Raw genomic sequence first — 23,097 nt, forward strand, 5'->3', positions numbered from 1 at the left:
CAAAAATATATTTTAAAATTAAAATGAAAGGTCTCCGCTGGCCTTCTTAAGATAATTCTTTAATTCATAGCAGGGTAAAGAAATCGCAGTAATCTTGTCTGAAAGTGAAATCCTTCTGTGATTGTTTGCAAAAACAATGTAGGTATATGCACTCTTAAATAAATGTCCTTTTAAAGAGATTTGCACAAATTGTGTGGGGGGGGGGGGGCGTATTAAATAATACTTAATTATTATTAAGTAATTATGAATTTAAATGAGTGATTAGATAAATGTAGTTCTTACATTTTATTTATTTATTTGTATTATTTATATATACTTTTATTTTGTTTAACATGCAAGTTCACGTGACATTTCCTTTAAATCGTACGACTTCAATACCCATAATGCCAACAAGTGTTGACATGCGTCACTTCCTCTAACTGAAACTTGCGTCTTGCTGCTTGGTTTTTTATTTCGACCCTCTAACAAACACTAGCATCTACGTTTTTGTCACTATTACTGTTAATCTCAATATGAGATTAAGGTTCAATAACAAGTATGACAGGCAGTCATTGATACATTTATGAAAATCGTTGCAGTCATTGAATTTCCCGCTGTGATGCCTGTGTGAGGCGGGAGGCTGTTCGCTGGAGTAACAGTTGCAGAGTCTTAGTCGATGCTAAACATGCAAGTTATAGATATTGGGTCCAGAGAAGATGGGAAAATATGGCACAGAAAATTAGTATCAACAAAATATGGGTAAGTTTTGACATAACCAGCACGGAGCAAACTGTTTTATACAATGAGAAAAGATTCATTAACGTTAATGCATTTATGTATTCACAGCGTCTTGGCCACTGTGATCCGAAACGCCTCTGCTCGTCAAACGAAAACGGTTCGATTCCTACAAGTGGCTTTTGACACCACAGGAGAGTCCTTTCTTGCTGGTGATCATCATGGCAATATTTATGTGTTTGACATTAGCAGAAACAGGTATAGCATATATATTTCCCTGTAACTTTTCATAAGTGTTGTTTCCTCTTGATGTATCATAATAAAAAGTTCACTGTAATTTCGTATGTCTCTAACGTCATCGTTCGACAGATTCAAGCTGGTCCAGAAAACAAGCCAAGCATGCACTGCTTTAGCTTTCAACTTGAGAAGAACCACAGAGTTCCTGGTTGCTCTTGCTGATTACTCCATTAAGTGCTTTGACAAAGGTAAGACCTTTTTTACAGTCTGGGTATGACGCATTATATTTTCGCACATAGATATTTCTCAGCAAATGTTTAACTGTTCTTCTGACAAACACAAACTACTGTTTCCAGACACCAGACAGCTAGTGAGCTGGATGCGGGGTCACGAGGGTGCCATTTCTTCCCTGTCTGTCCACAGTTCAGGCAGCTACGCCATCAGCACTTCTTCTGATACCGCTCAGCTCTGGAACCTTGACACTTTCCAGAGAAAAAGGAAGCTTAATGTTCGTCAATCAGTTGGCATACAAAAGGTTAGACATAACTTATCTGTCCTTAAAGGGTTAGTTCACCTCAAAAATGAGAAATCATGCTTGCTTGAGGTGTGAGGACCAATGAGGCTTCCGTCTACTATATTTGAGTGCTCTATGTATGTTCATTGAACAAATGTGTGATAAAAAGCCAAAATTGAATTATATGCTGTGTGTGTATATATATATATATATATAGGCTATATATAAACCACTCAATTTATATGGTTTTCTCTTACAATCTCTTTATGAACATTTTGAATCATCAAAGTTTAGGGTTGAACAGACTTTCAATGGAGCAACAGAAACCTCTCAGTTTTCATTAAAAGTATCTTTATTTGTGCTTTGAAGAGGAACAAAAGTCTTATGGGCTTTGAACATCATGATAGTGAGTAATTTGATGACAGAATTTTCATTTTTGGGTGAATCATCCTTTTAAGCATCATATTATAGTAAGAGCTCTGCATCATTCCCTCATTCCTGTGTGTTTGTTGTAGGTTTTCTTTCTCCCACACAGCAACACCATTCTCAGTTGTTTTAGTGACGACTCCATTTTTGCTTGGGAGAGCGATACTCTTTTTTGCAAGTATCAGCTGCCTGTTCCACAGGATGGGCCCAGAATCCACTACAAGACATTTGCTGTTACACAGTAAGGATGTTACACTTAGACCTTAAAATTGGAAAAGCACCAACTGGTGTGTTGTATCATATGTAATCATTTTGTTTCTTTGTAGAGATGGGAAAACACTAGCTGCGGCTGGACGCTCCAACTTAGTCCACTTGTGGTGTCTGGACAGTCGACAGCTCTTGAGAGTCATTCTGATGCCTCCAAAAGTCAAGACAGTAAGATATCTGGATTTCCTGGCGGATAGTTTTGATGGCGGATCCAACCAGGTACTGATCAGTTATCTGCCACCTTAAAAAACGTTTGCATCATGCCTTATTTACTTTATTACTAAATGTATTTATTATCAACTGTATGTTCAGTGTACTGTGTAATATGGAATCATCTATCATCTAATATGGTTAGACTTCAACATATTGTGCTCTTGTTCCGGAGACATTCTTGTTTTTTTCTAACACTCAGCAATGAGAATAATAAAAACTACTGAACTTAACTTAAAAAGTTCACCCCTATGTCCCAGTTTATAATTTTATTGTGGAAATAATCTGATACGTGGTCTGTCCTCAGACTCTGGGCGTTTTGAGCCAAGATGGTGTCATGCGCTTTATCAACATTCAATCATGCAAGCAGCTCTTTGAAATAGGGTCTTACGAGGACGCCATCACCTCGGCAACCATTTGTCCTAAAGGCCACCATATAGCTGCTGTGATGGACAGCGGTGCTCTTAAAATATATGATGTACGGAGTCTTTCCCCAGAAATCAGTAAGGTAAATATATTGTTATTAATTTAGAATTATGTATTATTTGTTGTAAATGGCAAATAATAGGCTTAAGGTTACATATATATATATATATATATATATATATATATAGATAGATAAATTTGAAAACTTTGGATGCGTTTGGCCGAAAACCTAAACCGAAAATGCTTTTTAAAAATGATTTATTATTTTAAATTAGCTTTTTTGTGTAACTGTATTAATATTGTACTTTTTTAATCAAATTCTATTATTTTTATGATACTGAATTTAAAAAATATTTCATTATTTATCCAGCTCTATGCAACAGAATCAGATTTAACAGATTTTTTTTTACCAATTATCCAAATAATGTATAGTCCTACAAAGGTATTATTATCAGAGCATGTGAGCAGAGCGTAGTGGGGAGCATAGCAGTTTAGAGAGGGTAGCTTTATTTTACCAGCAGTAATATATATATATATATATATAAAATTGTGAATGCTCCACTCATGCTCAGTGAAAAAGCAAAGTCCGTACATATACAATTCTAAAGGGCCATGTTAATTAGTTATTTTAAATTGTAATAATATATCATAATATTACTGGTTTAACTGTATTTTTGATCAAACAAATGTAGCCTTGGTGAACATTAGAATTTTTTTTAAAAATCTGTCCAACTTCAAACTTTTGAATGGTAGTATAATATGTTTGTGCTAAGAATAATATCTATTTTTTACTCCTAATAATGCTAATCACACGTGTTTGTTTGTGTAGCCTCCCCAGCCTTTGTTGAAACAGGTCACTAAAGGCAACATCAATGTAGGATTGTGTTCGAAAATTAAGGTCACTGGGGCAGGTCAGCGTCCTGTGAAAACATCAGGACGCAAAATACAATCCAAAGTTTTACCGCCCGCTGTTTCTACACTGGATGACAAAGAGGTTCTGTTTTTATTCAGCTTAAAGGGATAGTTGACCCAAAAATGAAAATTCTGTCAGTAATTACTCACCCTCATGTTGTTCCAACCCCGTAAGACCTTCGTTCATCTTCGGAACACGAATTAAGATATTTTTGATTAAATCTGAGAGCTGGATCATTCCTCCATAGGCTTCTAAGGGATTGAAACTTGCCAGCCCCGAAAAGTTATTAAAGATATCCTTAAAATAGTCCAAGTGACTACAGTGGCTCAATCTTAAGTTTATCAAACTACGAGAATACTTTTTGTGTGCAAAAAAACCCAAAAATAACAACTTTATTTCAACTATTCATTTCCTTCTCTGTGGGCCTCTAGTCAGTTAACCTTAAGCCTGTTTTATGCTTCTGCGTCGAATCGACGGCGTACCCCCGCAGACCCCTCTGCGTCGCCACGAACCCCTCCGCCGTAGCTCGACGTGCACCTCCAAAAAATTTTAACCACGCGTCGAGGAGACGCAGACCACAAGGGCTGTGATTGGTCAGATGCACCGCGATGCAACTCAACCTGACGCAGAACCATAAAACGGCAACGACGCCGTAGGAGTGACGGCGTAGCTACGCCGTGGAGTTGACGCAGAAGCATAATGAGGCCTTTAGTGTGATTGTGTAAAGCTACGACACACGTAGGCTCACTTTTGGCCGACGTTGGTCATGTGTGTGATGCGTGTGACGTACAACGACAGAAGAACTGCACTATATCACTAGTGAACTGACTCGAGGCCCACAGAGAAGGAAACGAATAGTTGAAATAAAAAATTTTGCGCACAAAAAGTATTCTCGTAGTTTGATAAACTTAAGATTGAGCCACTGTAGTCACTTGGACTATTTTAACAATATCTTTAATAACTTTTAGGGGCTGGCAAGCTTCAATCCCTAAAAAAGCCTATGGAGGAGTGATCCAGCTCTCAGATGTAATCAAAAATATCTTAAATTGTGTTCCGAAGATGAACGAAGGTCTTATGAGGTTGGACAACATGAGAGTGAGTACTTACTGACAGAATTTTCATTTTTGGGTAAACTATCCCTTTAAATTTTATTAAAAATGTTTTTTTTTGAGGGTTTGGGGTCATGTAACACCTTCTGTATTGCATTTTCAATACATTCTCCAACCCCAACTTATAACCTGATTATAATCCTATCTATTTTGTGTAGAATGATTTGCCCAATGGCCTTAACAAAAAAAGACTACAAGCGTTACTAAGAGCATTTGGAGAGTATCCAGCCAAATACAGGTAATGTAATAAATGTGTCATGATAAAGCAATGATATTTGGTTGATAGTGTGCCTGTTTTATTTGTGTGTATATTTGTTTGTTTTTTCTGCAGGATGTTTATTTGGCGTTCTCTGTTGCATCTACCTGAGAACCATGCAGCTTTCAGTAGTCTGACTGACAAAGGGCTGCACTCCGCATACATGTGCCTTCAGGAGCGGTACCCCATCAAAAGCCACAAACTACAGAGAGGCCTACAGAGGTGGACACAGCATCAATCAATTGATGATTTAATTATATACATATAGATTTGCCCACCATAATGTTATGTCAGAATCTTAAATTAGTTATATTTGTCTTTTCATTTTTAACCTGACAGAGTGCTGTCTGCTCTTGCTCACTGGGCTGCTGTCTTTGGCGAGACTGATTATCTCCCCCTGCTGGCCTTCCCATTTGTCAAGCTGTTCCAAAACAATCCACTGATTTGCTTTGAAGTAGTGGCCACCGTCATTGGTAGGTAGTGGGGTGTTGGGTGATGTACACTGGTCTCTTTGGCAGTGATTCAATGATTCTGTCCATAGTGGAGAAGACTTTAATTGTCTTGGATTGCTTTTTTGCAGTGAACTGGTGCCAACACTGGTTTGAGTACTTTCCCAACCCTCCGCTTAATGTGCTGAGCCTGGCTGAGAACGTGCTGGCCCATCATGATAAAGAGCTGCTTCAGCATTTTGTTGCCTGTGGCGTTACCTCACAGGTAAAAGACGTTGACACAAGTGTTTATATGACATAGACTTTGACTTTCAAAGAATGTTTTATCTTAAAGCCAAAGATGATGAAGAAAATGCCCTACACACTGCTTTTCCTCTCCAGTTGTATGTGTGGCCCCTTCTTGAGACCCTGTTCTCTGAGGTTCTGATGACCGAAGAGTGGCTAAAACTGTTTGACAACGTTTTCTCAAATCATCCCTCGTTCCTTCTAATGGCTGTGGTGGCTTATGTCAGCTGCTGCAGAGCACCGCTACTTCTTTGTACTGACAAGAAGGACTTTGAGGTATAACATTAGACATTTTTATGTTTTTTTACGCTAACCACACATTTGAGCTAATTTTATGAAGAATACATTTGACTTATCAAGACAATTTTATCCCATTCAGGGGTTTCATTTTTTCATATATATATATATATATATATATTTATTTATTAGGGGTGAAACGGTACATGTTTTTGTCCCGAACAATCACGGTACGGACGGCACGGTTCAGGGCATACAGTCAAACGATGAATAGTCAGTCACAGGCGATCCACACTCCAATCCAGAAGGGGGTGTGCAGTAACAGGAAGAAAGAGCATAAGAAGAAGAGACGATTCTATGCACCAACCCAAAACAAGAGTTCAGATGGCATGCAAGAACTTGCTAGTAGCTTATATGCTGAGTTTTGATAAATTTTTGTGACGCGCTACACAAGCATGTAAATGTAAACCATGACTCCAAAACCGAGGTAGATACCGAACCGTGACTTCTGTGTACCGTTACACCCCTAGTGTGTGTATATATATATATATATATATATTATATATATACTTTTTTAATCTATTAATACTATTATTATTTATTACATTTGCATACATTTCATGTATTTCATTTGTTATTTATTTTGTTGAAATCTTTCCCAATGTAGTACTTTTTCCATCATCGGAATAGCTTGGACATCGGTACTATGCTGAAGGAAACCTATCGGTTGATGGACAGCACCCCTGCAGATGTTCATCCTAGCTCTGCGCTGAGTGACTTTGAACCTCTGACACACGGACAGTACCCCATTTTCAACAAATACCCCACCTTCATAGTGGAGTACCAATCCCAAGAACGTGAGAGGATCCGGCAACAAGAAGTGGAATATCTAAGGGAGAGGTGCAAAATTTTGTTCAGTTGTAGTTAGTGCTGCACGATTAATCATATCGCAATCGCGATGTCAAGCCTATGTGATTATATGACGTGAAATGCTGCAGTTTTATGCATGTGTGGACAGGACAACCCATTCTCTCTGAGAGCTGTTTGCACATTTTCTACACCGCTAATACAAAGAAGACCAGTCAGTTTCAGTTTAGGCAGTGGCGCTTATGGTCACGTCGTGACTTCCTCCGGTGTGCAGCGCGGAGAACAGGTGAAGATGGATGCCGAGCAGATGGACACTGAGCTGGTTATATTATTTATATATTTTGGCTATAAGATAACCGACACTGAGCAGAGAGAGCAGGGCTGCCAAGTCTAGAGTTGAGAAATAAGCAAGTTGACTCATGAAACCATTTGTTTATTATATTGCAATCGCAATTTTGACCTCAATAATTGCAATATGACATTTTCCCCAAATCGTGCACCCCTAGTTGTAGTAGTGAAATGACTGGAGTATTTTATACTTCGCGCACCTTTTACAAAAAGGTTTCTGCTTCTGTTTGTCTTTATAGACAGGAAGTTCAGCAGCTGCATGCTGAGGCGGTCAGACAGCAGGCTGAGTTTGAGGCCTGGTACAAACAGCAGGAGCTGCTACTGCAAGGAGAGGAGCAAAGGAGAAGGATTCTACAGGAAGAGGAGAGTAAACTTTCACAACAAAGAGCCAGGTCGATTAATGCAGTAATTCTCACTATTGATTAAATTTAATTTAGCAGTTTCTCACACACAAAACTCACTTGACGTAACTTGCTGTGTTCAGATTGGCTGCTATGAAGCGTGAGCTGAAGGTGAAGGAACTCAGTCTGATTGATTCTGCTAGAAGACGTTTTCTTAAGCACCAGCAGGATCAGCGCAGTGTACAGCTCAAGAGACTTGATGACGAGATTCAGAGAAAGGTTACTTTGTACTCATGTGTTTCCACTTTACTTTTGATTATGTAAATGAATCAATCATATTATACTTCGGTTTAAAAGCTTATGTTTTTAATGTTTTGGAAAGAAGTATTTTATGCTTGCCAAGGCTGAATTTATTTTATCAAAAATAATAATTATTGAAATATTATTACAATTTAAAGTGGAATTTTCAGCATCATTTCTCAAGTCTTCAGTGTCACATGATCCTTCAGAAATCATTCTAATATACTGATTTGTTGCTCAAGGAAAATTTCATGTTATTATCAATGTTGAAAACTGTTGTGCTGCTTAATATTTTTGTGGAAAACATACATTTATCAGGATTCTTTAAGTAGAAAGTTAGAAAGAACACCATTTATTTAAAAAAAAAAAATCTTTTGTAACATTATAAATGTCTTTTTAAGCAATGTTGCTGGGCAATGTTGCCATCAACGGACAACCAAGTGAGACACAGATCCCACGACCGATCTAAAGTATCCAGATAGAATTTGTGTCCCATTCTTAATGGTAAAGAGCCCAAGCAACATTGCTAAAAAAAGTTGCCTCGTGTATCATCACCTTTACTGTCACTTTTGATCAATTTAAGGATTTTTACTCCTTGCTGAGTAAAAATATTGAAAAAAAATTAAAAACAAAAAAATATCTTACTGATCCTAAACATTTAAATGGTAGTATATGTTTCACAAAGTCTTGTTAGATTAGTTCATGTATTTTGAGAAGTATTATTTAGAAAGACAGGTCAGGGTTGTGTAAAGCTTGGCAGGTTCTTTACATTTTTATTGTTGTACTTAGATGGCACTGCGAGATCAGGAGACTGCAGCCGCCGTTCAAGATATAGAAGTGAGACAGATGGAACTGGATGCCCAGAGACAACTGTTTGAACAGGTTGGCCACTAAAAAAAAAACTTTCTTTTCTGCAAAATTAATGCACTATGAGTGTCCAATCTTCCTTCTGGATGGCCATCTTCGTGCAGAGTTTAGCTCCAACCTGCCCCTACACACCTACCTGGAAGTGTACAGTGATCATGAAGACCTTGATTAGCTGGTTTAGGTGCGTTTAATTAGGGTTGGAATTTAACAGGAAGGTGGCCTTCTGTGAGCTGGTTCGGACACTCTTGAGATGTGCATATCCAAAGCTGATCATCATATGTTTGGGCTCTCTAGCAACTGGCCAAAGAGCAAGAGCGAGTGAGTCAAGAGGTGAGAGCAGAAATGGATACGAGGAGACACAGGGCTGAAATAGACCATTGCACATTTCAAAACCTCATTCAGACAGATGGAGATATCAGTCAGAAAAACAAAAAGGTATGTCTCGCTAAAGTTTTCATGAGGTGCATTTGATTATCTTTGTCAGACATCTAACTCCACCCTGATCCTGTTTCCTTTCTGCATTTCCTTTCTCCTTAACAGTCTTGTGTTTTGCAGTTGATTGTTTAATAAATTTTTTATGAAACTAATTATGAGAATTCAAACTCTTTCAGATGCTGGAAGAGTCTTTGGCAGAGGTGGGACAGATGGAAGTGGATGCTGATTGGCAGGGCGAGGTGAATAAGCGATTGGAAAAAGCGGAGGAGAGGCAAGAGAAGCAAAGAGAGCGACTTGTGAACTTAAGCAAACAAACGTGTGCTAAAGAGGATAAAATAGTCCAGCTAATGCTGGAAGTGGAGGGAAAGCAGGTGAGAATTTACATGTTAAGCTGCAGTCACATTTGTGGAAATGTTTTGTGGGCAAAAAGGTATTTTGTCAATAGCGTAGTAATTTATGAAGCACAGGTCACTTTCAAGCTAAACTGCTTTCTGTTGGTCATTCGCGTGATCAACCCTCACACGAAATTCACGATCGTGTGGATTCCTATTGAAATGACTGGATTTTCCCTGTGAAAATTCATAGAACATTGTTAAATGTGACCACGCCTTTAGTGTTATGTTTAACGTAACAAGATTCTTAAGAAATGTAATTCACTTTCATTACATACGAAAGCCCAATGACATTATTTTGGTATGGTCTCAGTGGGATGATGTAGTAGCTAAACAAGCTGAACTGGAGGAGGAAAGACGGGCGGCCGCCACTGTTAACGCCCAACGGAGGTCACTTATCTCTCAGGAAACAGAAGAGATTGAGCAACATCATGGAAAACTGCAAAAGAGTCTAGAGGATTTACTAAGTGAGTTAAGACAAAGACTTCTCACAAAACGTAATAAAGGATTCAAGATATTGTTACAGTTTTAATATTACTTCCTTTTGAATATGCAATCAGTTTAAAGTGCCCTTATTATGCTATTTTAAAGGTTTCTAATTTTGTTTTAGAGGTACAATAGGTTAACATGTATCCAAGGTCAAAAAACACTTTAATTTTCTCATAATGTAGCATCACCTTTTTTATCACTGTGTCTGAAACGGTTTGATGAAGGATTCAGTAATTCAAAAAATAACTCCATTTATCTTGCACTTTGATATTTGAAACTTTGCAGACCTTTTACATTTACATACTAATAGGTAATATCCGGAATAGAAAAAAAATGTTAATATCCGAAAAAGCATAATGGGGCACATTAAATGATAGTCTGTTCAACTTTACACATGCTAACATGAGGTAATTGAGTTGTCTAGTGGTTGGCTTTCATCCCTCTAGGTGTACTGTGTGTTATGGAGATTGTTTTTGTGTGATTGTAGATCGACAGAAGGAAAAGAGACTCCGATCTCCCTGCTCGTCCAGAGGCCTGCTGCAGAAGCCCCAAAATGAGTCCACTAACACTTCCTTGAATGCACAATCTGATGATTGCTATTGTGAGTATTATTAGTATAAACCAGGGCTGCCACCTTCTCGCAATTTACACTGTTCTCACGCCACACATCCATTTTCTCATGCAGTGAAAAAAACAAAAAGCAAAGAAGAAACTTCTCTGCATTCAAATTCAAACAATAAATACCGTTTTGACACTCTGTAATGTGATGTGACAGATCGCTGTAGCGGCTCAGTTCAAGCGGCATGTGAAGTGATAATCTATTCCTCTTTAGTAAATAAACACGAACTTCAGAAGGTATGTTGAAAGATATAGTACAACTTACCGAAATGTATCATGTCTCATGTAATCGTTTGATCAGTGTTTCAACCGTGGAAAGAAATCAATACAGCAGCTTGTAAACATTGTCACGTAATGTTACATTTACCTCAGGGAAGCCATTTAATAACCATAGCATGTTAGTTATTTAGAAAGATTAACTATAGAGCATATTTTGCTAAATTTATGCACTATATTAAACATAAACTATATTAAAATAATACCAGCTGACAGGGCTCCCTGTATGTTTACAGCATTAGTTGAGAGAATTTTTCCTTGAGAAAAATGAAATGAAACATAGTTATACTGATAAATTATCCAAATGAATCGATGTTGAATCAAGATCGAAATGCGCTAGCTTATCAATGGAAATTTGTGTAAAAACAGAAGCCTATAAGTCATTGTATCATGTACACATTGTAACATGTCGCTAAACTTAATGGAATTCTGTTTAGTTACCAATTTTTTTTGTTGTTGTACAAATCTGAGTGAGTTGGCAGCCCTGTATAAACTGTGAGCTGCACTGTCATAACCAAACATGATGGAATAAAGTGGCATGCGATAAAAGCTTTCTCTTTCATGTCGCTGCAACTTAGTTTCTTTAGATCGTGGCCGAGGGGAGCTTGACTCTAAGGAAAGGGAACTGATGCAGGAAATCAGAGAACTGAGGATGAAATTAGCTGCCAGGGCGAGAGCGACTGACTTCATCTCACCCTCAACCAGCTCCATACACTCTCACTGATCACAGTCACCACCAACACAGGACCAATGTGTGTGGAACCTGGCGCACATTCAAGTAGAGCTGAAAGAAAATGTTCTTAGATGACTTGAGAACCCTGCACAGCTTATCGACACTAATCCTAGCTTATAATATTTTGTAAATGTAATATTTTAGTTTTTTCCCCCCATATATTTTTAAGGTAAATGTCATTTGTATTTTTTTCATGTTTTTGTATTTAAAAATGAGAAATTTCTTAATTTTAATAAAAATGTAATGAAATGTAATTTAACCATAATTTTCTGTGTAAACATGGATACATCTTTGTGTAGATGGGACCCTGTCTGTTCCAGATAATTTAATGAATGTTATGTTTTCATATTTAATTTATATTTTACTGAGTATCGAGTTGGTAAAACACTATTTGGGGTGGGTAAATCTCTAATGCTTAACAAACTTGCATTTATTTGACAAACATACAGTACAATTGTGTAAACTATGATATTAATACTTTTTTCAGGGTTCTTTGATAAGTATAAAGTTCAAAAGAACATCATTTATTTGGACTGAAATCTTTTGCAACATTATAAACGTCTTGATCCATTTAATGCATCCTTGCTGAGAAAAAAAAATCAACGATACTTTACTGAAAATCTTCGGTTCCGTTTCTAAAACTATCGTGCCGCCCAACTAGACAATTGTTTGGCACCATAGACGCATTTGAACGTTGTCTAGGTAGGCAGCTCACTTAAGTTTTAAAACAGCCATGATCTTCAAGCGCTGCCCGCTGTTGCTGGGAGGCGTTTATGACGTATTAGAATTGAGCACTTCCGGCTTTGGGTGCTGATGAGACTGAGGTAAACGTGTGATGCTTTGTGTTTTCATTTAGCGGTTGATGCTCATGTGTAGATTTAGCCTGTTATTTCAGCATTTACGCGAGAGAGTGCAGCAGACTTTGTCCTGGTTGGATCGACATAAAGGCGGTATAGTTGAATTATTACACTGAAATATAATATAACGTTAGCCTACAAGAGGCTTTGTTGCGGAGTGCATTAATGCTTTAATTCATTTAAATGCAACGACAACCGTTTGTTAATGAACAGGATTGTGTTTTTACTTTAATTCGCTGTTATGTGTCTTCTGTTATCATTCTTGTCAGTCAAGTGCATTTATGAACCAGAGTCACGTCATTTTTCTTTGCAGAATATTAGGTTAGTATGCAGTGTAATGTTTTTTCATCCACAACGCTATTTATTATTTCTACGTACAGGAGGTTCACCTAAGAGATTTTATACATTATATTTTATGTTTCAGTTTGTATTTATATGCTTATTTGATAATTTATTGCAGTTTCATTGTTGCATTTCTCGATGTATTATGGATTCATTCAATTGCTGTCAGTATTTAAGCTTGGACTGTGTCTGTATCCATTAGACTAATGGGCCTTTACACAGGCTGGTCTTCTGTGTATACAACCAAATGAAGTTGGATGTATAACTTCATCTACTGAAATTCAGCCAAATGCATCATGTAGACAGAACAGACCTTCACACAATTTTGAGACCAAAACACATTCCCTAGATAGCCTCTAATGTGTCCCTCTTCGTGGAAAGTTTGTGACATTGTTGATGTATTTTGAAGAATGGCAACATGAATGCATGAATACTACAATTAAAACTAAAACTGTTCATAATATACATAGATTGAACAACGCAACGATGGCTGAAAGAAGTGACCTAAAAGCTGAGCTTGAGCGCAAAAAGCAGCGCTTAGCCCAGATTCGAGAGGAGAAGAAAAGAAAGGAGGAAGAGAGAAAGAAGAAAGAGGTAAGTGCTTTTTTTTTTGTATATACTATTTATCATTTTATCACCTGCAAATATGTGTTCTGTGATGCAGTTTGAGATGCTTCAGAGGACTGAAAACGTGTCAGAAGACTCAGACCTGGACAGGAAGAGAAGAGAGACAGAGGCTCTCCTGCAGAGCATTGGAATTTCACCAGAACCGCCTCTAGGTATATGATACAGAACATACAGCTGTCTGTGCATGGACATAATGTGTGTGAGATACATCTTTGTCAATGTGCATGGCACTTGCTTGAATGAAATGATAAAAGGAATCATCAGGAGTTTTTATAATGCAAAAGAGTTTTTTTTTCTCACTCAGCACCCTTTAGAGCTATATCCTATAGGGCTTCCCCCTACCCCTGTGAAAAAGAAGTACACTATACTAGCATACTACTTTTTAAAAGAGTAGTTAATACGAAAATAATTAACATATTGAATATACTTAAGTGCAGACTGAATGTAATGTTTTTGGACTCTAAATTGCAAGTTAATTGCAATCAAATAAAAATATAGTATAGTCTATATATTATTATTATATATATATATATTATAGTATAGTTTAAATTTATATTAAATGCAATTAGCAGAACTTTAGAGTTGGGTGTTTTTTACCCACTTGTATAGGACTTTATCACTTTTATATGTAATTTCGTAATTACTTCTATTGTCTTTGTAACAAGTTTAATTTATGATTACACATTTGTAATCAGTGTTGGAATTGGTCGAGATTCACAGGGGGGGCTATATTTGGGAACATATTTTATATTTTTAAACAAAAATCCCATTATATTTATGTATGAAATTTGCATGGCGTTTGGATGCTATTGTGTGGATAAAAGATGGAAATCTTTTTGAACTACATTTTGAATTGGAACTCTATTCTCCCCTTGAGTCTCCCCATTTCCAGCCCTGTTTATAATGATTTGTATACAATACAATACAATAAAGCACACTTCTTTCTCTCAAGGTTATGGTTCGTTTTGGACTGATTTTTACTGTTTTATGATAAAGGGCATATCTAAAAATGTTTTTTTTTTAATCTTCTCTGCAGGAATGGCTTGTGTCCTCATTAGAATTTTTGCTAGATGTAAATCAGATTTTGTAGTATTTATCGATAAGTTAGGTCATGAATTCATCTCCAAAACAAACACTTTTATTAGATGAATATAAAGAAGTTTCATCAGTACTTAATAATCAGTTTATTGAACTCCTGTCTTTTACACTGTGGCTATATTTGAACTAGACATCACTGTGGCACACTCTATACATAGATTTATAAAGTTATATTCCATGTAAAATTGTAATCATTATAAATGTGAAGATGAGGTGATTTAATAATATCAAAATTCTAACGTTTTAGAGAGAAGTGAAATTCGCTTGACAATCTCTCCTGTTGTTTTTCCTTTTGGATTTTTTTTCCTCTTTGATTTGACCATCTCAATCCATTCTGTTCATTTTGATTTGCCTGTGTCTGCCACTGCTGGCCATCAGTGCAGCCACTGCAGCTTTTAACATGGGATACCTGTTATTTTCATTATTTAGTCCCAACCCCTATGTCTCCCTCTTCGCAATCAGTGAGCCCGGCCAGTGAAACTGGAAGTCAAGAGTCCATAGATGGAGGAACAGTGGGAAGGTATGAAATCTGCATGAATGATTGTTTGCACACCAGACTGTATCTCAACCTTAAAACCATTTACTTTTAAAACCAAATACTTTTATATATTTCCTTATGTGAATGTATATGGAAGTAGTGTTTTAATGCAGGAGGGAAAAAATATTTGAATTTATTTTAAGAATATTTTTAGAATGATCAAAGCTTACTGGAAAATTTTGAAAAATTTATATTAATTGTGAATTTCTCTTTAGGTTTATACATTTAACAATATTCTAATAATGGGTAGAACAAAATAATACAGCAATAAAATTAGTCAGATATTTTTCAGAAAATATTTTAACAATTTTTTCAGTATAGTAACCTAAAAGCTAGTTATTTCATTTTGCATGGCATGTTTTTTTTCCTAATACATTATAAGTAGCTTTTTTAATATAAATATTGTATATTTAACTGATTTCATATTTCAATGTGATCATCATATTTAGGGGTCCTTGACATCTAAAGCTTTGAAAATTCCTGGTTTAAAGGATGTGAGCTTGGATGTGAGACTGATTTCAGTTTAGTTTATATATCTATATTTTGCTAATACATTCTTATCAAGACATCAGACAGATTTACTATATTACGGTTGATTAGGAGAAATTAAATCTTTTAAAAGAAAATTATCAATTATTTCAAGGACATTTGATTTATTTCAGGGAAGTTTTGCATTATTTCTTACGTCAAAATATTTTGGCTATTGATTTTTTGACTACTTATTTTATTATTTTGTTTTGCATTTCCCTTAAGACTAAGTCTGATGTTTTTTCTTTTCCCTACATCTTTGATGGGGACATCAGATATCGGTAAGGAAGGAGAAGTGTTGATGTTGTCATTGTTAGGTCCTAGCATTTGTTGATGTTGTAGCTGCTCAAGAGTATGGTGCCAAAGTCTATATGTGATTTCAGTTCAAAAGAAAGTATGTTATTTCATGTAATTGTGCATGAAGAGGGTTTTGCACTGCTGGTGAAGCTGCAGGACCTAATCATCCATGCTCTTGGTCTTATCCCTCCTAACTATTTTATGATGTATTCTTCTGATCTCTCTAGGACGTTGCAATGGGACACCGACCCCTTAGCTCTTCAGCTTCTTGCAGATTCTGTTCATGGGTGAGACTGCCACCTCAGTTTTAATATAGGAAACATTCAGTCTCAACAGAGAAATGTAGAATAAATCCTAAAGATGCCGTCACATTTACCATTGCGTAGCGAAATATAGTGGGAGAAATTCCAATAGGAAACTGCGCAATTGGGAGTTTCACATTAAGATTTTCGCCGAAAAAATTCACCACAGATTTCGTTCGTGTTCAAGTTGGTCATGCGAATTTTCTGCGTTGACCAACAGAATGCTGCTTGGAAATTAGGAGTGCTTCATACATAGCTACACTATTGCAATGGAACTTTATTTGCACACAAATTTGCATTAATGTGACCGTACCTTAAATGCTTGTCTGTCACTAAATGCTCGAGCTCGTTACAGCAGGATGAATTCTGATTGGCTGTCAATGTTTTTATGGTTCATCAGCTGGATAAAATCGTTCTGAAAGTGATTCCAACGATATCGTATCTCTGTATTGTTATAGCTCTGCTATTCTTTAATATTTTTCTTTTAATAGGATTTTTAGAACTATATCATTATCGTTATCTTCATAGTTATCGTCCTTGGTGTGAACGGGCCTTAAGACTCTAGTAGGATGCTTTCAAGGCAAACAAACCAAAACACACATTAAAATGTTCCGTTTCGGCTCGATTTCTTAGGTGCAAGATGCAAAGGCTTGGAGCATCAAAAATTGTTCAGATTGATTTTATACCAAAAGAACTGGTGTCATACTCTAAAGAGACACAGACCCCTGTCGCATCTGATCAGCCTGAGGGTAAAGAGCTGTTTTTATTCCTACTTTATTATAATAAGGATGGATATCCATACAAATTAAACTGAATATAATGGCTTTGCCCACAAACAAAATGCCATTACACTCATTTTATCACTTACAGTGTTTCCAAAAATGTAAATTTTTCCACAGAGGAGGAGGATGAGGAACTCTCAGTGTCCAAATCTGAGCCGGTGCCACAGCAGCTAGAGGAGGAGAAGCTTCAGGAGGATGAAGAAGGCAAGAACAATCACAGTTTTAAAAAAGAAAGTAATACATTTATAAGAAGTGTAACATCATACAGACCTGTGTGAATATGTGTCTTAGTTCATCCTAGAGAACTCACCAACGAGGAGAAAGAGCAGATTGTTCATTCAGAGGATTTCCTGTTTTTCTTCGACCGAAGCATCCGTGTAGTGGAGCGAGTGCTGGCCGAGGACACGGACATTTTCTTTGACTACAGTGGGCGAGATATGGAGGATAAAGAAGGGTCAGAGCGGAGGCTTATATAACAGTCAAACATACACAGATTCCCACATGATACCGAAAAGTCATTCATTAGATGGTACCAGAAAGTTCTATTTAACCTAATGTAGGATGATGGTGGTTTAATGGTTTGAAATCAGGTTTAATGAGTTGACCTAGAAACTGAAGAGTTGCCCTCAACTTCAAGTTACTCCTGGTAAACTTACTGTAAATTGCTTTGGATGATTGTACCAGAATGCAAAGATTTGTTTTTTGTTATCAGGGACATGCAAGCCGGATCAAACTTGTCTTTCAATCGACATTTCTATGATGAGCATTGGTCTAAACATCGAGTCGTCACTTCCCTGGATTGGTCACCTCAGGTACTTTATTAATAAGAACATTAGTTAACTGTAAAATTTCATTAATATAAGCAATGCCTTATGCAAATGTGTCACAAATAACGCTCCCAGTATACTTTTTGCAGTATCCTGAATTGCTAGTGGCCTCATACAACACTAATGAGGATGCGCCTCATGAGCCAGATGGAGTTGTGCTGGTCTGGAATATGAAGTTTAAGAAGATGACCCCCGAGTACATATTCCACTGTCAGGTTTGAATTCCCGTTGCTCCCAATTAAAAAGCTTTAATACCTCAAAGTTGTTCCTTTCGGCTGCATTTCAATATACTTTAATAAAAAAAATGTATTATAAATTGAGCATGTGTGTGAGCAATCAACTTTTAATGAAAAGGCCTGAATCGAAATTGAATTTCTAATGTACACAAATAGAGCTCAACTTTCAGATGCTGTCTGAATTAATGCACATCCTTCTGTGTTTGCTCTGATGTCACTGATAAATTAACTCCCATTGTTCAGTTTATTCCCTTTATGCTCCTTTTGTGCCAGTCGACCTTGATGGAGGGCGAGCTGACGTCCTCTATGCCAAAACATAAAACGTAGCAAAGGAAGTTTAAAATTGGCACAAGTAATTACTAAAGCATTTTATGGCTTCCCCCTGTAGTCCTCAGTGATGTCAGTCGGCTTTGCTCAGTTTCATCCTAACCTAGTGATCGGAGGCACTTATTCAGGACAGATAGCACTGTGGGACAATCGAAGTCACAGGAGGACCCCAGTGCAAAGGACGCCCCTGTCTGCAACTGCACACACTGTAAGTGCACCAATTACAGATATGTTTAAAAATATAAATATATATACACTACCATTCATGATCCTGTGGTCTGCATTTATTTAATCAAATATACAGTAAAACCATAATAATGTGAAATATTAATATTACAATTTTAAATAACTATTTTAATATATTTTAAAATATTATTTCTTTTTATTTTATTTATTATCCATTACTCGAGTCTTCAGTGTCACATGATCCTTCAGAAATCATTCTAATATGCTGATTCGGTACTCAAGAAACATTTCTTAATTTTATCAATGTTGAAAACAGCTGCTATATATTTTTGTGGAAACCGTCATACATTTTCAGAATAGAAAAAGAACAACATTTTATTTTAAATATAAATATTTTGTAACATTAGAAATGTCTTTACTGTCACTTTTGATTCATTTAATCTATCCATAATTAAATCTAATTTAACTATTATATTATAATGTCATATAGTATAATACTATAATATAATACTAGTATATATGAAATGCCTTCTGTGTGCTGAAAGACAGGTAACCTAATTCAGTCTTATGGTAGTTTAATGGTTAATAATGTGAGCTGAACACACCTAATTTGCCAGGTCAATGAGGTGACCCAGAAACTCACTCAACCCCAAGATATTCCTCAGAAATCTTCTGTTATTGTAAATTGCAAGACGCATCTGATAAGAATTAAGTTTTTTTTTTTCATTATGTAGCAAATCAATCCCTTATTTGTTTTAGAAAAATATTCTATTAATTTCCTCTTCTTAAAAATAATATAGATGTCAAACCTGTTTAATATATTATGGATTTTATTACTCATTCCATGTTGTCTTACTAATTTATTGCAGCATCCTGTATACTGTGTGAATGTGGTCGGAACACAAAATGCCAACAACCTGATCACTGTATCCACAGATGGCAAGATGTGCTCCTGGAGTCTGGACATGCTCTCACAGCCTCAGGTGTCCAGATATAACACATTTAGACAAATGGAAAATTATTGACAGTTGAGATTGATTTAGTACAAGTACATGTCTATTGTTGTTCACAGGAAAGTATGGAGCTGATCTACAACAAGTCAAAGCCTGTGGCAGTCACTTGCATGGCCTTTCCTGCAAGCGATGTGAATAACTATGTGGTAGGAAGTGAGGAGGGCACCGTTTACACAGCTTCCCGCCATGGAAGGTTGGTGGTTCCAGTTACAGAACATGATATACACCTAGACTCTCAGTATGACTGAAAACTCTTTTTACGCTTGGACGGCCTAATCTAAGTGTTGTCATATATGGGTCAACTGTGTTTTTAAATAATGTCTGTGAATATTGAAAACACTTTATGAAAAGCAACCATTAACTTATACTTGTTTAACTTGTCCCATGCAGTAAAGCTGGTATTGGTGAAATGTTCGATGGGCATCAGGGGCCTGTGACTGGAATCAGCTGCCATAACGCTGTGGGTCCAGTTGACTTCTCCCATCTCTTTACCACTTCCTCATTTGACTGGACTGTCAAACTGTGGTCAACCAAAGTAAGAGTTGTTTTGGAACTTGTGCTGCTCTGTATGTATTTTGATTATTTAGCATTCTATAAATATAACTATTTCATCTCTCTGACAGCATAACAAGCCCCTCTATTCTTTTGAAGACAATGCAGACTATGTGTATGATGTCATGTGGTCTCCAGTTCATCCAGCGCTCTTTGCTACAGTTGATGGCAATGGTCGTCTAGACCTCTGGAATCTCAACAACTACACAGAGGTCATTACATTATTTACTCAGTCATTCTGTCTTCTGTTATATTAAGAACATTCATTACATACATTAATTAATATTAGTGTAAGAGGACTTCCTACTTGGGGCAAAAACCCCAAGGTAAACCTGGGGTAAACTTATCCCGGATGTCATCAGATTTTTTGTATCATTAATGTAAAATACTAAATTATATATTCTATGTATGCTCATAAGTTTGAGGTAAGATTTTTAAAAATGTTTTTGAGTATTTTTGACTGCATGTATTTGATTTTTAAAAAAATATGGTATTTTTTGTTATATTATTTACAATTTAAAATAACTATTTTCTAATTTAAAGGGATAGTTCATCCAAAAATGAAAATTAGCCCATGATTTACTCACCCTCAAGCCATCCTAGGTGTATATGACATTCTTCTTTCAGACGAATACAATCATAGTTATATTAAAAAATGTCCTGGCTCTTCCAAGCTTTATAATGGCAGTGAATGTCTGTTTTCTGTTTTGAAGTCCATAAAAGTGCATCCATCCATAATAAAAGTGCTCCACACGGCTCCCGGGGTTAATAAAGGCCTTCTGAAGTGAAGCGATGCGTTTGTGTTTGAAAAGTATCCATATTTAAAAGTTTATAAAGAAAAATAACTAGCTTCCGGCCAAACGAACATACGGATTCCACTTCAGTCTAAAGCGCAACTTATGCGAGTATGCGACGTACTGCTGATATTTACGCTACACTACACTACTTCTGACGTCACAAGTTGCATAAGTTGGGCATTAGGCATAAGTAGACTGCATATGGCCGTTTGACCAGAAGCTAAAATTTGACTTTGTAACGTGTTAAAAATTAATATTGAACGCATCGCTTCGCTTCAGAAGGCCTTTATTAACCCCGGGAGCCGTGTGAATTACTTTTATTATGGATGGATGCACTTTTATGGACTTCAAAAGTCTTATTGTCACTTTTGAATACAATTATTCATTTCTTTGAAAAAAACAAGTCATACTGAACTCAATTTTTTGAGGTATTGTTAATGTAATTTGATCTCATGGTTTCAATGCATAACCATGTATGCATGCATGTACTCATGGTATGCTCATGATTGCATAAATGCAATTTGATAATTTAGTTGAAAAATAACAAATCAAATAGCAGAATTCCAGTCAGAAAGATACATTTGAATTACACTATGTAATTCTATAAATTATATACGTATGGGTTGATTTTTACTTCAAAATAAAAGAAAAACAATATCTGTTATTGTACAAATTTAAATGAATTATTGTATCTACAAATCAAATCATCAAAATTAGTAAATAAACAACTAAAATAAATTCACAGATCACTACTATCTACAGTAGTCAACATTTGAAGTGGATCAAAACCTTTCAGCAAAGTTATACATGAATTTTGAACAATACCCGTTCTTGTCTTAGAACAACTTTGATGAACTCTTTGATCCACTTCAAATGTTGACTACTGTATTAAAAATGAACCTCAAAACTGTTCAACTGGAATGGGGGCATTCTACCTCATCATATTTGCTTGCAAATTGCCTTTACTTCATAATTGTCTGCTTTGAACTAAATTAGATGAATCGTTTTCCACACAATGTTATTACGTTTACATTCCAAAACAAGCTTTCTATGTGTACCAGGTGCCGTCGGCAAGTGTGACTGTTGAGGGAGGATGTGCCCTGAACCGGGTCAGATGGGCAACGGGGGGCAGAGAGGTGGCAGTGGGTGATTCAGAGGGCCGTGTTTGGATCTATGATGTGGGAGAGGTAATAACACCTACATCATGAGTACAAGAACAAGTCATTCTCTAAAATTTTGATGAATTATAAATATTTGCACTCATAGCCAAATACACAGACAGATCAAACAAATGTGCAAATTTCAAGTCTGTTTTGTTCTACCGTGAGGATGTGATGCAGAAGTTGGTTGTATCTCTATTTTAGCAGTTGGCCATGTCACATACAGACGACTGGAGCAAATTTGCCCGTACGCTCATGGAGATTCGTGCCAACCTAGGGGATGGAGAGGAAGAAGGTGCTTTGGAGCTGCCCGCATGAGACAGACACAATTACATTCAGTGAAAAACAAGTAAAGATATGCTGAAACAGATGCTTGATGTAAGTGAGTGAATCACACATCCACGCTGCTGTGATTGCAGGTCTTTTTCTTTTGCCTACAAAACTCTATTTATAGCATTGGTGTTAATTTGCAATATCTCCTGTTCCAGTGCTAATAGTTAATTCCAGAACACACACAGGTGAAGAAATGAATGGGCTTGAGCTAATGTATATGGCTTGCAGTGACTATATAGGAGTGAGCCTGTGATCACACTGTATCAAAACAATAACGTCTTATTTTACATATGTGAAAGTACTGGGTCATACTGAGATGTATGGAGAATGTATTGACCATTATGTAAAAATGTATTGTAGCAAAGCTTATGAATGTGACTTTCTTTGACCTTTAACGTTTGTATGTGTGTATAATTTAATGCAAACAAAAGCATAAAGTGTAAATGTGTAAGTGTGAACTTACAATAAAAGTTGTTTTAATCTTTATTTGAGCAGTTATTTGTCCAAAATGTGGGCGATAAAAAGTTTGTTTGTCAATGTCTTATTATTCAACGATGTTTTCGTGGCATTAAACCATTAATCTTTA

The 23,097-nt window shown here is 36.5% G+C and overlaps 2 protein-coding genes across 7 annotated transcripts; both read left to right on the forward strand.

Moving 5' to 3' along the window:
* Positions 1–385: 385 nt before the first annotated feature.
* tbc1d31 (TBC1 domain family, member 31) lies at positions 386–11,974 on the forward strand. Its single transcript, XM_077212408.1, has 22 exons — positions 386–738; positions 826–972; positions 1,084–1,199; positions 1,308–1,486; positions 1,981–2,132; positions 2,218–2,377; positions 2,676–2,876; positions 3,624–3,788; positions 4,975–5,054; positions 5,148–5,294; positions 5,412–5,545; positions 5,653–5,786; positions 5,903–6,082; positions 6,711–6,943; positions 7,498–7,650; positions 7,743–7,878; positions 8,689–8,781; positions 9,061–9,201; positions 9,378–9,572; positions 9,907–10,060; positions 10,570–10,683; positions 11,555–11,974. The coding sequence occupies exons 1-22, from the start codon at positions 656–658 to the stop codon at positions 11,698–11,700; spliced, it is 3,243 nt and encodes a 1,080-aa protein (XP_077068523.1). The 5' UTR covers positions 386–655; the 3' UTR covers positions 11,701–11,974.
* Positions 11,975–12,498: 524 nt separating this feature from the next.
* Positions 12,499–22,997, forward strand: dync1i1b (dynein cytoplasmic 1 intermediate chain 1b). 6 transcript variants are annotated; one of them, XM_077212422.1, is made up of 17 exons: positions 12,499–12,533; positions 13,379–13,502; positions 13,573–13,687; positions 15,012–15,153; positions 16,224–16,283; positions 16,932–17,047; positions 17,198–17,284; positions 17,372–17,534; positions 17,793–17,892; positions 17,997–18,122; positions 18,532–18,678; positions 19,526–19,639; positions 19,729–19,862; positions 20,060–20,204; positions 20,293–20,433; positions 22,080–22,205; positions 22,383–22,997. In XM_077212422.1, the coding sequence occupies exons 1-17, from the start codon at positions 12,523–12,525 to the stop codon at positions 22,494–22,496; spliced, it is 1,965 nt and encodes a 654-aa protein (XP_077068537.1). In that variant the 5' UTR covers positions 12,499–12,522; the 3' UTR covers positions 22,497–22,997. The 6 variants fall into 6 exon arrangements, with proteins under 6 accessions (XP_077068537.1, XP_077068552.1, XP_077068569.1 ...); XM_077212437.1 differs by having other exon boundaries at positions 12,505–12,533; positions 15,063–15,153; XM_077212454.1 differs by having other exon boundaries at positions 12,509–12,533; positions 15,096–15,153.
* The last annotated feature ends 100 nt before the right edge of the window (positions 22,998–23,097 follow it).

The sequence above is a fragment of the Siphateles boraxobius genome, unplaced genomic scaffold, assembly GCF_051911475.1.
Source record: "Siphateles boraxobius isolate OS27281-9 unplaced genomic scaffold, OSU_SipBor_1 12, whole genome shotgun sequence".
In the NCBI taxonomy this organism is placed as follows: domain Eukaryota; kingdom Metazoa; phylum Chordata; class Actinopteri; order Cypriniformes; family Leuciscidae; genus Siphateles; species Siphateles boraxobius.